Consider the following 14,703-nt stretch of genomic DNA (forward strand, 5'->3'; position numbering starts at 1 on the left):
AGTGAAGGAGATGGTCCTGGAATTACCAACTCATTCAGAAGGATGAAAGAGTCCTGGTCACTAGGAAGAAGAGAGAAGAGGCAAGAGAAGGAACCCATTACAGTGGAATCTCTCCCATTTGGTAAGTCCATGATCACTCGTGGTGCATGCTGCTTGTGTAGCTGTTAGGTAGCACAACCTCTTATTTCTAGACATGCAAGAAGGTGTTTCTCAACCACACAGGAGGATGGTATCCATGAAAATTAATTCTGGTCATGATTGGAAACACAGAGATACTGACTTAGCTGGAAGTTCCCAGCTTAGTGATACTCCAGTGCTGATGGAGAGCAGCACCAAGAAGTGGTCTCCAATATATCTGCTGGAACTGTTTTCAGATGGCACATGAGAGGAGCCTCTGGAGCAGGGCTAGAGAGCAGGACTGCACCTCCTCATTGGCAGGGGACACACAGCTACAGCCAGTAACCTCTTCATCATCAGGACGTGAATGGTTCTCAGCTCTACCCGACATACTTACTCAGCCTGTCAGAGCTCTGGCACTAAGCTAGAGCCCAAGGCATAAAACAAAGTCTACCTAATCACCTAAAGGTAAAATAAATATCCCCAGTGGAGAAATAGCTCGTGCCTTTTACCTCGTGGTGGATACCAGCACATCCACTGCTCTTCAGTTACTCAACGACTCGCCCAGCCAGACTGTCATGTTACTGCCTGTTCTGACTGCAAGGCAGCACCACTGGATGCTCCTTTTTCTGGTGTTACTCTAGTTATGGCTGAGACTTTTGCACAAAAAGTGGCACACAGGATCTTCCAGAGAACCCAGCTTGAGCTGGATGCCTTCAAACACAGGGTCAGCCAGTGGAGAGGCTGCTCTTATGTAAACAAGGGAGACTTCACAGAGGACTGAGAGGTGAAATAAACAGCACACAGCACTGTGCAAGGAGAAGAGATCATAAATCAAGCAGGAGAAGGTCAGGGAAAGTGCTTTACAAAACGTGCCCCCTCACCAGCATATATGGCAGCACTGCCCAAGGTTAAGTTTCTTTTCCTGTTGGCAGAAGAAGGAGAGAAGGTGTAGTTGGGGGTTTATCAGCAGTGCACCACATTTGATCTTGCATTCATGTTCCTACAGTGAGATCCAAACTGACATATACTGTAAGGACACCAGGTTTAGAGCCATCCTAATTGGGTCCTTTACTGCTATACACAACTTAGAGGATGAAAATGTGCAAGTGGCTCATGAGTTATTAAATGGAAAGGCTGCAGGAAGGATAGAGTGAGAAAAGCATTAACATCAGAGAGAAACACTATTAAATCCATATTTTTATTGCCAGTCTTTTATAATGACTAAATTAATATAGTTCAGCATCTTATCTGCCCATGGTTACGAGCATTGCAAAGACTTTTTTTTGGACTTTTTCCCCCATTTATCCATTATCTGTATTCCACAAACATCACAGGAATTGTCAGCAATTATCATAAATAAATCATCACCTTTTCAGAGAAAGCTTCAGTACAAGAATTTCAGAGGATAGCAAAAAAATATTACCAAATAGCTTATAAAGGGCCTGTTCCATCCCCCCTTGAAGTCAATGGGAATCTTTTCATTGACTTCAATGGATACTGGATTAGACCCAAATTGAAAAGATCAATAGTGTGCACGTTAGGATAAAAGAGCAGCTATGCCCTCCTCTAGAAAGAGAACACGAGTTCAATTCAAACAGATTACAGGAAGAAACCAGTTGGGGAGAACTTTTTTCTTCTCCTTTGAAAAAAAACATTTGCCAGAGAACAGCAATCCAAGGTCCTGAGAGGTAAATCTCACAGAGTTGTAAGTTAACTCTCATCTTCCACTACGCTCAGACTGGGCCCAGTGTTTGATAAACCAGCTCCCTTCTCCCCATTCCTGTCTTTTTGTTAGAGAGTGTAGAATGAAGATTCAATAAAGCAATTTCACTCCCTTCACTGAGGTGCTAAAGCTTCAGAAGAACGCATCTAACAATTTGAAATGCAAAAAACTAGAAGCCACAGTGGCATTTTGGGCACCTACAAGCTCAAGCATGTTACAAGGTTGGTAGAATTAGAGGCAGTCAAGACAAATGGCTCAACTCTCCACTTAGAAAACCCTTCAGTACCTGAGATGAAGGCCAGATTGGAAAGATCACACATCATCATAGATGAGACACACTGCCTTACTCCAGAGAGAACACAGTTGACCCAAACAACAGAGTATAGAAAGAAAAAAACCAAAAAATTCTGGTAAACCTCTTGTCTGTTGTTACCAGCTTTGTGACAGACAAACACCTTAGGGCATCTACTTGTTTCACAGGGACTCCTCCAAAAGGAGACAATCAGAGTAATTAAGTAACACCCTGTTGAGTCAGAAGGCTGATGAGAAAGGGGGCTACAAATGCCCCTCCGGGGTGATACTTTTTTGTGAAAACTTTGTACCAAGGTCCAAAAGAAAAGCAAGAGTCCTGGGAGCTTGCCTGAAATTTAGCAAGCTTGCCTAAAGCTTGCTATAAGCAAAGCTTATTTTTGTCATCCATATTGTGCTTCAGAAGGGAAAGGTAAATGTGCTTGTCTGTCAACTCTTTGTCACTGATTAACTAAAAATAATCTAAACTGGTGAGGTTTTCTTAAATGTTATAATTTAATGTTAGGCCATACGTGCAGCTTAGGACCCTGCACTGAATTCACCACCTATTTAGTCTTTTTTTTTTTCTGGAGAAAGAAGAAATCCTCAACTCTGGCTGTTCCATCCAGGTCCCTCTATCACGTTACAGGTGTATTTTGGTCATTTATATTTAGAAACAAAGGACAGTTGGCTTTTTGTCAACTTGACAGCCAAGAAGGCTGTGCAGTTTAGGTTTGTTTACTTCATGAGCTTTCAAGCAGTCTGATCTCTCTGCCCATTCACTATCACAAGCTTCCTTGAAAGAGAGGCACAGATATTTTTAGGAAATGAATAATTTTTTCCAAGATTTGTTTTCATTCCCCCCTCTTCTGACAACGTGTTCCTGCCTTCACATGTGCACCCCAAAGTGAGTAATCCAGCACACTGGTTTCCACTCTCATTGAAGTGACACAACTGGCAGCAAGAACTGCTGTGTTCAGGAGCAGTGCTCCAGGACTCCTCCTCCTTACTGCTCCTCCCCAATCTGCTTTTCAATTCAGTTTCTCAAACCCAACTGTGCAAGCACTGTTCAGTGCATTCTGCTTGCAGGTTTAAAGCAGAGAAACCTCTTGGTAGAAGTGGGAAGAGGGGGCACCAACTAACTAACCAGGCAGAAGAAACTGCTGTATCAGATCAAGGGGATGGAACAGGGATGAATAAATGGGATCAGCAGAGAAGGAATGCTTGCTAGGAGAGGGGGGGGAAGGCACAAGCTAAAGTCACTAATTTTTCAACATAGAAAGAGCAAAAGCAAGAGGAGAGGTATGAAGGAGAGAAAAATGGAATGTTTTTTAAAAGTCAAGAGAGAATCTCCATACTGCCAGAAGCCATAAGCAATACAGACAAATACATTCTAGAAGTTTGTAGATGTCATGAGGGAAGGGCAGAACTGACTGTATCTGAAGTTAGAGAAACATTTTACAGACAAGAAAAGGCAAAGCAATTTATTGTTAAAAGTAAACATATTTTGCTTCAGCAGATACTCAACGGCCATAAACATAATTTGGGATTAAAACCATTTGACAACTTCACATTACTTCCTCAACTCTCTTTCTGCTCCTGTCCACTTACTCCTCTCTTGCTCACCTTCTTTTCACACTTTGGTCTCAAGAGCAGGACTGCTACTTGACTTTTATATCATCCTGCCAGGACTTAGCCTATGGATCTGCTAGAACCAGAAATAACTCCAAAGCTCCCCAGAGATGAGCACACATACACTTTTCAAAAGCCTTCTCAAATGGGAAGGATGGCTTTCCTTGTTTATGAAGTCCTAATAAAGAAAGGTTTTTAACATAACTGCACTGCACATTAAATACATTTTACACTGCAGAGGCTAAAACAAAAGTACCATGTAAAGAACCAAACCCAACAACAACAAAACCCCCCACACCTTTCTGTTCATACCAAGTCTGTTTGGACCTACAGTGTGTACCATCAAAAGCCCTACTGGGGTTTCCTCAGTGAGGAATAACCTACAGTTATTTCAAAGGAGAACCTGTTTTGGCTACAGGTCCATTCATCCAGCTCTTCTCAACCAAGTAATGTATGATTAGGCCTTGGTTCCGCCTCTGTTTGGACCTACAGTGTGTACCATCAAAAGCCCTACTAAATCCAAAAGGCAAAACTACTCCAGGAGATTTCAGGGGGTTTCCTCAGTGAGGAATAATCTACAGTTATTTCAAAGGAGAACCTGTTTTGGCTACAGGTCCATTCATCCAGCTCTTCTCAACCAAGTAGTGTATGATTAGGACTTGGTTCTGCCCCTGGACTAAAGCTGGGATCTTTTTTATCCCTGTAACAATTTGCTCCATCCCTCTCAACCATCAGTTACTGATTACTGTACAGTCACTAACGGAACATCCAGCCCAGATCTACAACATGCCTCTGTGCAAATTCCTTCATTATGCAGCTGCACTCAAACCCCACTTACAAATAACCTCTGCGTTCACAAGTGACTTAGGAGAAGAGGTGTGGAAGCAAAGTGCAGCAAGCTGCACAGTGTGACTCTGGGAAACACATGCAGCAGTCAGGCACAGCCAGCCAACGAACACTTTCATACAGTGATGATGCACTAATTATCCACACACCCCTCAGTAGGAAGGAAATTTATAGTGCCCCACTTGCAGTATAATCCTCTCCCAGAATCTGTTTATAAAGGTCTCATTCAAGCATTCAAGTGCAGGGGTAAAATAACCGAGTTAGGAGGAGGGAGATCAGAAGCAGAGGATGGTAATCAGCAATAGAACAGTGCAAGAAGGCACAAAGTGGTAAGTATTGTTTACCTGCCAGTTGACATTGATTAATCTTGTGTTCTGTGATATCACTCAGCGACTCAAACACCTGGAGGCAGCTGTCACAGCTGTGCACAGCTTCTTCTTCCAACTCCTCCCCTTCATCTGGCCTTTTCTTACAGTCTAGCACTTCTCCATCTTCTGCCTTGTCTTCTAGTTTGCAGTTGGGGTCTGAAAGAAAATCAAGACCGTGACGTCAGGCATCTGAGAAGAGAACCTTTAAAATGAAACAAAAATGAATATCAAGACAGGTTCTTGTGGTAATGATGAGAAGAGATATCTGGCATGAGCCTGCATCACACTACAGATTTTATTGCTGAATAAGCAAAGGAGGCTTTTTTCCTTAATATTTTTCTAATCTGGATGAAAGGGGAATTTCCCTTCTGCTCCCCCAAAAGCAGCTCCATTTCTCACTCCTGCAGCTCTTCCATGCTCCCACGTTAGGCTCGAAGCTGCTTTGATCATTGCACGAAAGGATAAACCACCTATGCAATTACTTTTCAATGAAAAGAAAAATCAAATCAGTGAACGTACAGGAACTGCTTTTCACTGCTAACTACAGCGTTTCACAGGAAATTACCAGAATTAAGAGACTAACAAATCTGATTTACATAAACATGAAATTAATCTTGGTTTTACAACCCACTCCAATATCCCATCACCACGCTATTTGACAAAAATAAAGCCCTGGAAAGATTAGAACTTGGGTCAAAATGCTACACAGGCTTTGAATTTGTGCATGAATTAAGACAAACTTGAATAATTTTTTTTCCAGGTTATGGAAAACTGGAAACTCTTGTAAAACCTAAACAGTGCACGAGGAGAGCTTTGTCTGTTTGACATGTTAAAAAAGCATTTTGGGGGTAACAGGGTAGCCCTAGCCTCAGAGCAGGAGTCCTGAGCCCAGCTGAGGTGTCTAAGGGGGAAGAAAGGTGCAGTCTGACCTGCTCAGAGCGAGACAACGTGAAGTCTCCAACTCCTTCCTCCCACCCTGAGGATCAGAGTAGCTTTAACTGCTCCTGACTTTTTGCCCACTTTACTAAAAGCTTCCTTCGGAAGACAGAAATAAAACATTCTGTCTTCCCTAATAAAGCAAGCTGGCACTTAACTTTGTTTTTCCTTGGGAACCACAGTACAACAAGTGAAACGCAGAAGAAAAACGGTTGTGTGCATTCCAGGAGAAGGAATGCAAGTGCTTCACCACTGCTCCCTTTTCTCCTTTGGCTTTTTCATTTTTCCCTTTTGATATTTGAGAGAGCTAAGACTGAAACTTTTTTTTTTTTTAACAAAACAAGGACAAACTCACATAGCAACGGGAGATTGTGCAAGTCCATTTTAAGATGTTAAGGCACTTTGGCCAAGCGGGTGACTAACCAGGAGTAAGCTTCTTGTCCACAGCAACACAGAGATGGTATCTGAGAACCCACTTTACTCAGTGTTGCAATTCATCAGGATCATGCACTTGGAAGAAGAGCAACCAAAACAGGCTAACACTAAATCCACATTCCAATGGGGAAGGGGTGAGGAGGGAGGTGGTTTTCCACTTTAAGTCATTCTTAAACCTCTCTCAGCACCCTCCAGTGATGTGGGCACAGCCATTCCTCTATTTGCTGCTGTGTGGAAGCACTGGCATTCTTGCTGCCCACAACAAAGGTGGGAGCTCTCATCATCTTTCTACATCCTTTGGTCCCCACTGCTGCACCCTGCCCTTCAACTCTTCCAACAGATGGGCCCGCGAGCAGAAACTGGGAATGACCCATGTCAGGAAGTCTTCCTCATGCTATGTGGCTCACAATCAAAACTGAGGAATTTCTTTGACAGGGATAAAGGGCAGAATTTATTTCTAAGGGAATTACATTACAAAGGGGAACCAGATTATTTTTTTTTTTAAATAAAAAACACATTCTGAAGAAAGAGAAAATTTGCTGTGCAAAAGTCCTGCCTGGACACCGAGTGCAATCCTTGTATGACAAATTACATACACAAGGTTCTTCCACTTGGGCAGCTGCTTCCAAATAGAGGAGCAGTCTGCAAATTTACACACCAAAGAGAGATGTTAGTTAAATAAAAGGACTTCATGGCATTGTAGCTGTAGTTGAATGCTCTGAATCTAATAACTTCCATTGCCGCTTCACCTTCAGAGATATTTTGCAGGATTAAGAGAAGTAGTTAGGAGATCTCCAAGTTATGAGTAGTTCAGAAAAAGAAATAGCTGTCTTAACTGTTGCAAACTGACCCCAACATCATTAAACACTTGTTGGAAGGCAGCATGTGCACATTGCATACTATTAGAGGTTCAGCTCGAGCTCCCAGTTTCATCTCATGAAGCTGACAGCACTCAGGGAAATGTGGGCACGGGGTCTGAATTTTAACATGAGTATTTAAATGCTGCACATAAAGTTTACAGACCTGTTTGTTTTCAAATAAGGGTAGTGTCTGACTCTGCTTTAAGTGCGATGCTGAAGGAGAGAAAAGGGAGGGGAGGGAATTCTCCAGACTTGCCATTCAGCAGCACTTGCACTGTACAGGAATTCAGCACTACACACACACACAGGCACACATGCACCCCTCGGTGTACAAAAGCCTAAAGAATGGCTCAATTTAAAGCTTCCTACTTAGAGACCAGTTATTAAAATTAGAATCATTTTAAGACTAATAAATGTTTTGCTTCTCCTTCTGCATTTGCAGATATAAACTCTACAGGGACAGAAGTCAGTCAAGCTTATTCCCTTCTGCTGCAACTTTAGAATACGTGTTCCAGCCAACTGGCACATTTGTTTTTAGGTCAACACTTAAGTGGGACCCTCTGGGACCTAGGTTGGAGTTTAGTCTACGACAGCTTTGTGAAATGAGTTCTGGCAGTCTCAGCCCCTCTCAATGAACACATTTCCACTGTGATCCACTTCTGTGAAGGGATGTCACCACCAAAAGAAAAAGATATTTAAGAAGAGAAAATCTCACTTGGATGCTGTGTGGGCAGATAGGTTTTCTGCTACAACAACAGATACCTTCCATTAAGACCTGGCCTAACCTTAAATAGTTACTTAAACTGAGGACAAGCTGCCTTATTTGAGCTGCTCTTTTGAAAGACTAGAATAAAATGTATTTTATAAATGCAATATGCATTCATCTGTACTCTCTCCTTAACCTCCTGTTCAAAGCTGATGCTCATATACAGACTACAGGGCAAACGTCATTCACCTCTCACATTTTTCTCCCCAATATCTGCACCAACCACAGCCACAATTCCCTCTGCAAAGACTGCCTTCATAGTAAGATTACTTTCCCAAATGTCCACAAATGCCACTGTCATTTCCAGAGGCTTCCCTGCCCTATTTCAGAGGCACCAACTGAAATTTTTCAAGACACCTCAGCCACGATATGCACATCAGCTCCATCTGCAGATATCATTGAAAATTAGCTGCTATGGAAAGGAAGGGTTACTTTTTTGGAACAGAAATAAATTCAGCCCAGTAAGGCACTTTAAAAAAAAAAAAGAAGAAGAAGAAGAGAAGAAAGAACAGTTGTCTTCTGCAACTGATTATGTTGACATTATTTATAAATGGAAATTAAAAGAAGCATGATTTTCTCATTACTGTGTTCCCTGGCAGGTGGTTCTCCCCGTCCCTTCTTCTTCTTCTTCCACCTAAGGGGTGTTATTGCTGTAGCTTGGTCTAATAAAACTGCAACTTTGGGGAAAATGAAAAACTGCATTGGCTTAAAAGTGTTGGAGGCAATAAAGCCATGGACTTCAATTAATTTCAAGTATGGGAGCGGTTTAGGGCCAACCGCCTGAAATTGTATTCTGCCCATGTAAAAATGAGGTTTCACCACATTTACTTTTTATAACCCATATAAAAGTCAAGTAAAAGTAATGAATATCTAAAAGCCATCTCAGTGGACTGGCAAAGGCTATCTGTATTCTTGAAACTCATCTTACATATTTCTGCCTGTGCTACAAGGCTCCGTAGCTAATCACAGCTCAAACATCAAACTACCAAGAAAACAGCCTCCTTTCCAACCCGTTCCACTGCCTTGCAGTAGATCTCCTTCCAAGCCACTTCTGCATGGAAAAGTGCTGGCAGAAGAAAGGAAAACTTAGATCATGTGGTTATAATTATTACCAGGCAAGGAATATTTCTTCAGCTCAGTGGTAAAGTAAAACTCTGTCACTCTCTGCTCCCAATAGTGTCCATCGCAAAACAACTGCCTCATTAAATCTCTGCAGTAAGATTAATATGCCGTAGCTGCACTACATTTATAACTTGGTACTCTATAAAAAGCACATTTAATGGTTAGAGCCAGAGCTTAGATACAAAGTATTACTATAAAAACTTCTGGCAGTGTGTGTACACAGTGTGGGCCTTCTGTCCTGCTTGCTCTATCAGGTTTTTAATATCAACGCTGCGTTTTTGCTATAGAGAAAAACAATGTTAAAACTTGCTTGGAAGCAGCCAGAGAACAACACACAACGTGATGGGAGACAAGTAACTAGCAAGACAACTTAATCATTGAGAAATAATTTAAGAAAAAAAAATGCAGAAAATCAACCATTCCTTGTCGTACTGAGCTCTGGTTTTACAGCCCTCCGTATTTTCAACTTCATGGGTCTACAGAAGTACAAGTTTGCTTTTTTTTCCAAGTTTGCAGATGGCTAAATGGAGACATAAATACATTCAGAAGAGCTTGAGAAATTTCCCTTTTTAAAAAAGCAGAGAAATCTCTCACTTTTATTTCCTCTTTTCAAACAATATAGTTTATGTGCAGAGCCACTGGAACCTATAAAAGGCACCAAGCACAAAACCGTGGGACACACACACACACAAAAGAGAAATATAATGTCTTCTAGTTGAAAAAAAACAAACAAACTCAACTGCATTCTTCACCTTCATAAGAGGAATAACTCCAACTGTTCTCAGACAAACTACCTACAGGTATTCAGTGATGAGTAGCCTTCTAGGAATAGCCTGAAGAAGTCGAGCCTTACTCCAAAAAGTGACCTCAGCTGAATGGACGAGACTATTCAGATGAGTCACTCCTGCTCTTCAGATAAAATACTGAGGAATCAGTACCAAAGACAGAAGGGAAGTATTTCTTGCATTCTCAGAACCATATTAGAATCATAGACTCACTGGAGAAGAAAAGAGCCCTTGTTGTTATTGGCAATTAACAATTATTTCTTTGTTATTATTACAATACATGTCCTGGTGGCCCAGACTCAAACAGCAGCTTTATCCACCCGATCTCATTGATTTAAAATTAAGGAGCCATTAATTTAACCCCAACTGGTAAGAAATTATACAAACTACCCCAAAAGAAATCACCCTTATCACATATTTTACAAATATGAAAATAGTTTAAGCGGGATGAATATTCAAGCTTATCTGAAATGGGACAGGGTGGGGGATGTAGAGAAGGATTGTTTAAGCAAAAATAAAATAAAATAAAAAAAGAAGAAAAGCATGCTGCATTTCTAGGAGCACCTCACTTTCAGTTGGCTGACCTACAAAAGGCAGAGTTTCTAATTCTCAGGAACTGAAAGGTGAGGGGAGAAGAACGTTATTTTCCATTGCAAGCCCCAAGAATGAATTCTAAGCTGAAACAGAGAAAGAAGAGTGCAGGCTTGGCAAAAACACCCCACTGCAAAAATCCCTCACGCTGTTGTCAAAAGGCAAGCAAGCACTAAGGAAGGAATTCAGCATTACCAGTCTGGGCGGCTGTGTGTCCCACACCTGCCTGCTGGTCCTCTGATTCACTGTCTTCTACTGTCAGAAAAAGGTAAACAAAACAACAAAACAAACAAACAACAACAAAAAAAAATAGATGTTAGGCAGCTGAAGTGTTTCAAGCATCTTTACACCAGCTTCAGTTCTGAAAGCCAGTGATGCTTGTACAACATTGGGCAAGAAAAGCTGCTCTGCAAAGTGCAGCAGCGTAGAGCAGACCAGAGCAGAATGTGTTGCTGTGTGGAAGCTACAAATCTAAGAACAGAGTGACCAAATTGTTTTTGTAGCTTAAAAAACAAATCGAATTGCCTCTGGAGTATTTGTCTTCAATGCACTCTACTGTGTTTGATTATGGAAGTAAATGAGAGAATAATTCTGGGCTTTAAGATTCTGCTTGCTCCACATGGATAAGAGAAAGCCTTCTCCTGGCAAATGGGAGAGGTGTGTGTGCAAATTCAAACATGAGCTTTTTAAAAAGAAAAAATAACATAAAAAATCCTATATTCAGTAGCAAACATCTCAGCAGTGCAGACAGCCTTGCAAAGGAGAACTAACCCCATGCTGTTTTACTGTATACACCATGCCAGCATCTTTCCCTTGGCTCACAGCTTTTGAGAGCAGGAGAACTAAAAACAATACAATTCTTGTCAGATTCACTATTCAAAACTTGTTGGGTGAGAGTGAACCTAACAAGAGCCATTCTGCTGCTACTTTGAAAAATTAGAGAGGGCTGTTCTCGTAGGCTCTGGTACGATGTCTAAGTAAGATTGACTCTCCCAGAGTAAAAGTAAGGGAAGAGCTAAAAGGCAGAACAGTTTCCTTTTTATTCTCCCAAAGACAGAGTTCTTTGAGTTAGAGAACAGCAGAGAGAAAAGAGTTCGTTCTCCCTCCACAGGGGAAAAAGCTGAAAGGGGAAAGACTGCACTTCTGCAGCATTTCCACTCCCAAGAATTCAAACCTCAAAAATACAAGCATGCAACCTAGTTAAAATCCAAAGATTTTCCTGGTTTTGGGACAAGAGAGTGCAACACACATAAATCCAGACAGATATCAAAAGAAGAGATACATATACACACTCCACAGGTACCTCTTTTCCTCCTCCGCCAACCCCAAGGCTTCATACAACTGGTTGTTTCTAGAATCTGAGTTTCTAGAAAAAAAACACCAGTTTTCATAAGGACACTCTTAGGACACCAGAAATTTGAAATACAGTGCATATATTAGAAAGTACAGTCTCTGGGGGACTCTTAAACCATCTCTACCTCTGTCCCAGAGCTGTGGCTTGTAAGCACACTCTCCCCATCAACAGAGTTCTGACAAAGTTTCCCCAGCCCTGGAGCAAGTCAAATATTTCACAAAAATGCAATTTTATGAGCTGACTGTTTCAGCTGAACTTATATTTTGGAGCCACGAAGTTACCAGCACTTCAGCTGTGATAATACTGGATGATTTTCTTTGTTATGCTGAAGCAGTCATCCCAGCAGTCCTCACAGCTAAAGGAAACGGGTCAGACAAAGAAAGCAATGGGGAAAGCTCATGAAAAGCTGACTTTCAGAGAACACGTGGTCAAACACAAACTAAGTGAAATAGATTTTTCACCAGGGCAGCAAAGATCAGTAGGACTCGTTGTATGAATTATTTTTCTTGCTTTATTAACCAGCATACAGTTACACAAACCCAAGACACCCCCTTTTGTGATCCCCTCAAAGCCATCAGTGAAAACTCTGTAGCAGCCCAACCCAACACTCTTTATGCCCACCATCAGCTGCTGAGCTATTTCCACCACATCTGTTATCTACCAGGGAAATCCTCAACTGTGCTACATCACAACTTGGCCAGAAATGCAATTTAAAAACTTTACCACTTCCTAAGTTTCAAGATGGAATCGAGGTGGCCAGACATCAGCTTTTCAGGAACTGATTCTCAAGTGGAAATCTTGAAAATAAAGCAGCTACCTGCCAAGAAGTCAAAAAGATCTGCTTGTCTGAAACAGATCTCCCTAAGTGTCTGCAAACCACAATTTGCATGTGTTCTATGACAAATGTCTGCTGCCACCAGCTAGCTGCAGTTCCAGAACCTCTCACTGCTGCTGAGAGGTGACTGCACACCAAAACGTGCTCAGCTTCGCTCTGCTGACCGAGAGGCACACCAAACATTTTTAGGTCTTAAAATGGACAAAAAGAAACGTGGATATTGGCTGACAAATTGGTGTCATGTATGAAATTTTGTCATGTGAAAAGATGATGGTGCATGCCTTGTGAAACCCATCTTTTAAAACTTCCCTGCTATTTAGGGATCTGAAAATTCTGTGAGAGCTGAGGTTTGACTACTACGTCTTTGTTACACTAAAAAAGGAAATAAGCATCAGAGCAGGTAACTTTGTGGTTAGCATCTTTCTAAACCACTGTTCAAGCCCTTCAAGGATTCTCAGTTGCCTGAGAACCAAGTAGGTCACAACAGGCCACGGCACAAAGACATAGAATCATCAGTTTGGGTTGGAAGGGGCCTTAAAGACCGTGTAGTTCCAATGCCTCTGCCATGGGCTGGGTCACCTCCCACTAGATCAGGTTGCTCCAAGCCCCATCCAACCTGGCCTTCAACACGTGCTAATAATATTCAGCTAGACTGACAGATCTGGGAAAAAATTCAACTGCATTTAGAGGGAAATACGGTAAAATGAGAAGAAAATAACCCCACGAGACCTACAGAATTAGGGAACTCAATATTAGCACAAATCATCTACAAAATAGCATCTTATTTTACTTTGGATCAAGATCATTCCTCCAACTAGCATGGGTATTTGTAAAGTTAAGTAAGCTACAGCTGGTAGCATCAGATAAGGTCTCAATTAGCACTTGATGCCTTTCCACAACCAGACTCTGAAAGCTTCAGTGTTATTTCAGCTCTCAGGCCACTGTTAAACTCATCTGACTATGAAAGGTAGTGTGACTGCAGCCAACATTACCTCTCCTCAAACATTAACTATACCATTGTCTTTCAGGAGAGGAAGGCAACTTTAAACAGAACTTTCAAGAGGTTTTAAACAGTTGCTATGCAAAAAACATTTCACTAGCACTGAATGTTACTCAAAAGAGCTCTGAGGATGACATGCAGATAAAACTGGGGCATGTAAATGCTATTTATTAATTCTAATGTCAAAATTACTGATATTCCAGGTCTGTAATTGGGCATAGGGATGTTATCTTTCTTACAACACATACCACATCCTAGAATAAAATAATAAAATAAAACAAAGTTATAGGATACCAGTAAAAGGAGAGACCTCAGGAAATCAGAGCTTTTGAATCCAGACTATGAGTAAATGATGTTATCTGCTGAACAGCACTTGTAGATGTGTTTGAAATACCCTTGTCATGAAAGTAACAATATTCCTGGTCCCTACAATGGGTTTAAGACCAGTAGAAATACTTCTCAATTGACTTATCTGTCAATATCATCAAATCCCTACTCTGTATTTTCTCAGTGCAGCTTTTGAGAAACAAAACAGGCATGCCAAATAATAACACTTCCAAAAAAAAAAGATGAGCTCACCACAACAACTGTGGCATCACACTTTTTGAAAGCAATTTTTTTTTTAAAAAAAATAATCCCAGTAAGGGAAAACAGAATTCCAGCATGTGAATTCTACCTCCCCTTATGAAAGCTTGTGGGTTGGACATATACCAGTTTTTAAACCAATTTATGTCCAAACTGCAGCTGCATCTTTGAGAAAGGTTGGACATCTCAGCACTGGTACAGCCAATGCAGAAAAAAAAACACCAAGAAAAGCCTAACAAATCAAGGAGTACCACCAAGGGCAGCCAATGAGGAAAACTTGTGGAAATTCAGTCTAAAATTTTATTCTAAAAATAGGATTAATCTCCTGACTGCTCTACAGCAACACCTGCTGATAGATGAGGACTTCACCCCTTTTACTTTTGGGTCTTTCCATAGTTAGCCCAATAAAGGAGGGAGATTATTTTATAAGGTTACTCCAAAATATAGGCAGATTTCC

General features: G+C 41.2%; 1 protein-coding gene across 1 annotated transcript; it reads right to left on the reverse strand.

Moving 5' to 3' along the window:
- Window positions 1–4,953: 4,953 nt before the first annotated feature.
- Window positions 4,954–11,838, reverse strand: LOC103779228 (zinc finger protein 521-like; the record flags this gene model as incomplete). The annotated part of the gene is made up of 3 exons (XM_008946851.1): window positions 4,954–5,133; window positions 10,668–10,727; window positions 11,776–11,838. Coding segments are annotated over 3 exons (303 nt in total), but the record flags the coding sequence as incomplete, so codon positions are not given.
- Window positions 11,839–14,703: the final 2,865 nt, after the last annotated feature.

The sequence above is a fragment of the Merops nubicus genome, unplaced genomic scaffold, assembly GCF_000691845.1.
Source record: "Merops nubicus isolate BGI_N331 unplaced genomic scaffold, ASM69184v1 scaffold10189, whole genome shotgun sequence".
Lineage (NCBI taxonomy): Eukaryota > Metazoa > Chordata > Aves > Coraciiformes > Meropidae > Merops > Merops nubicus.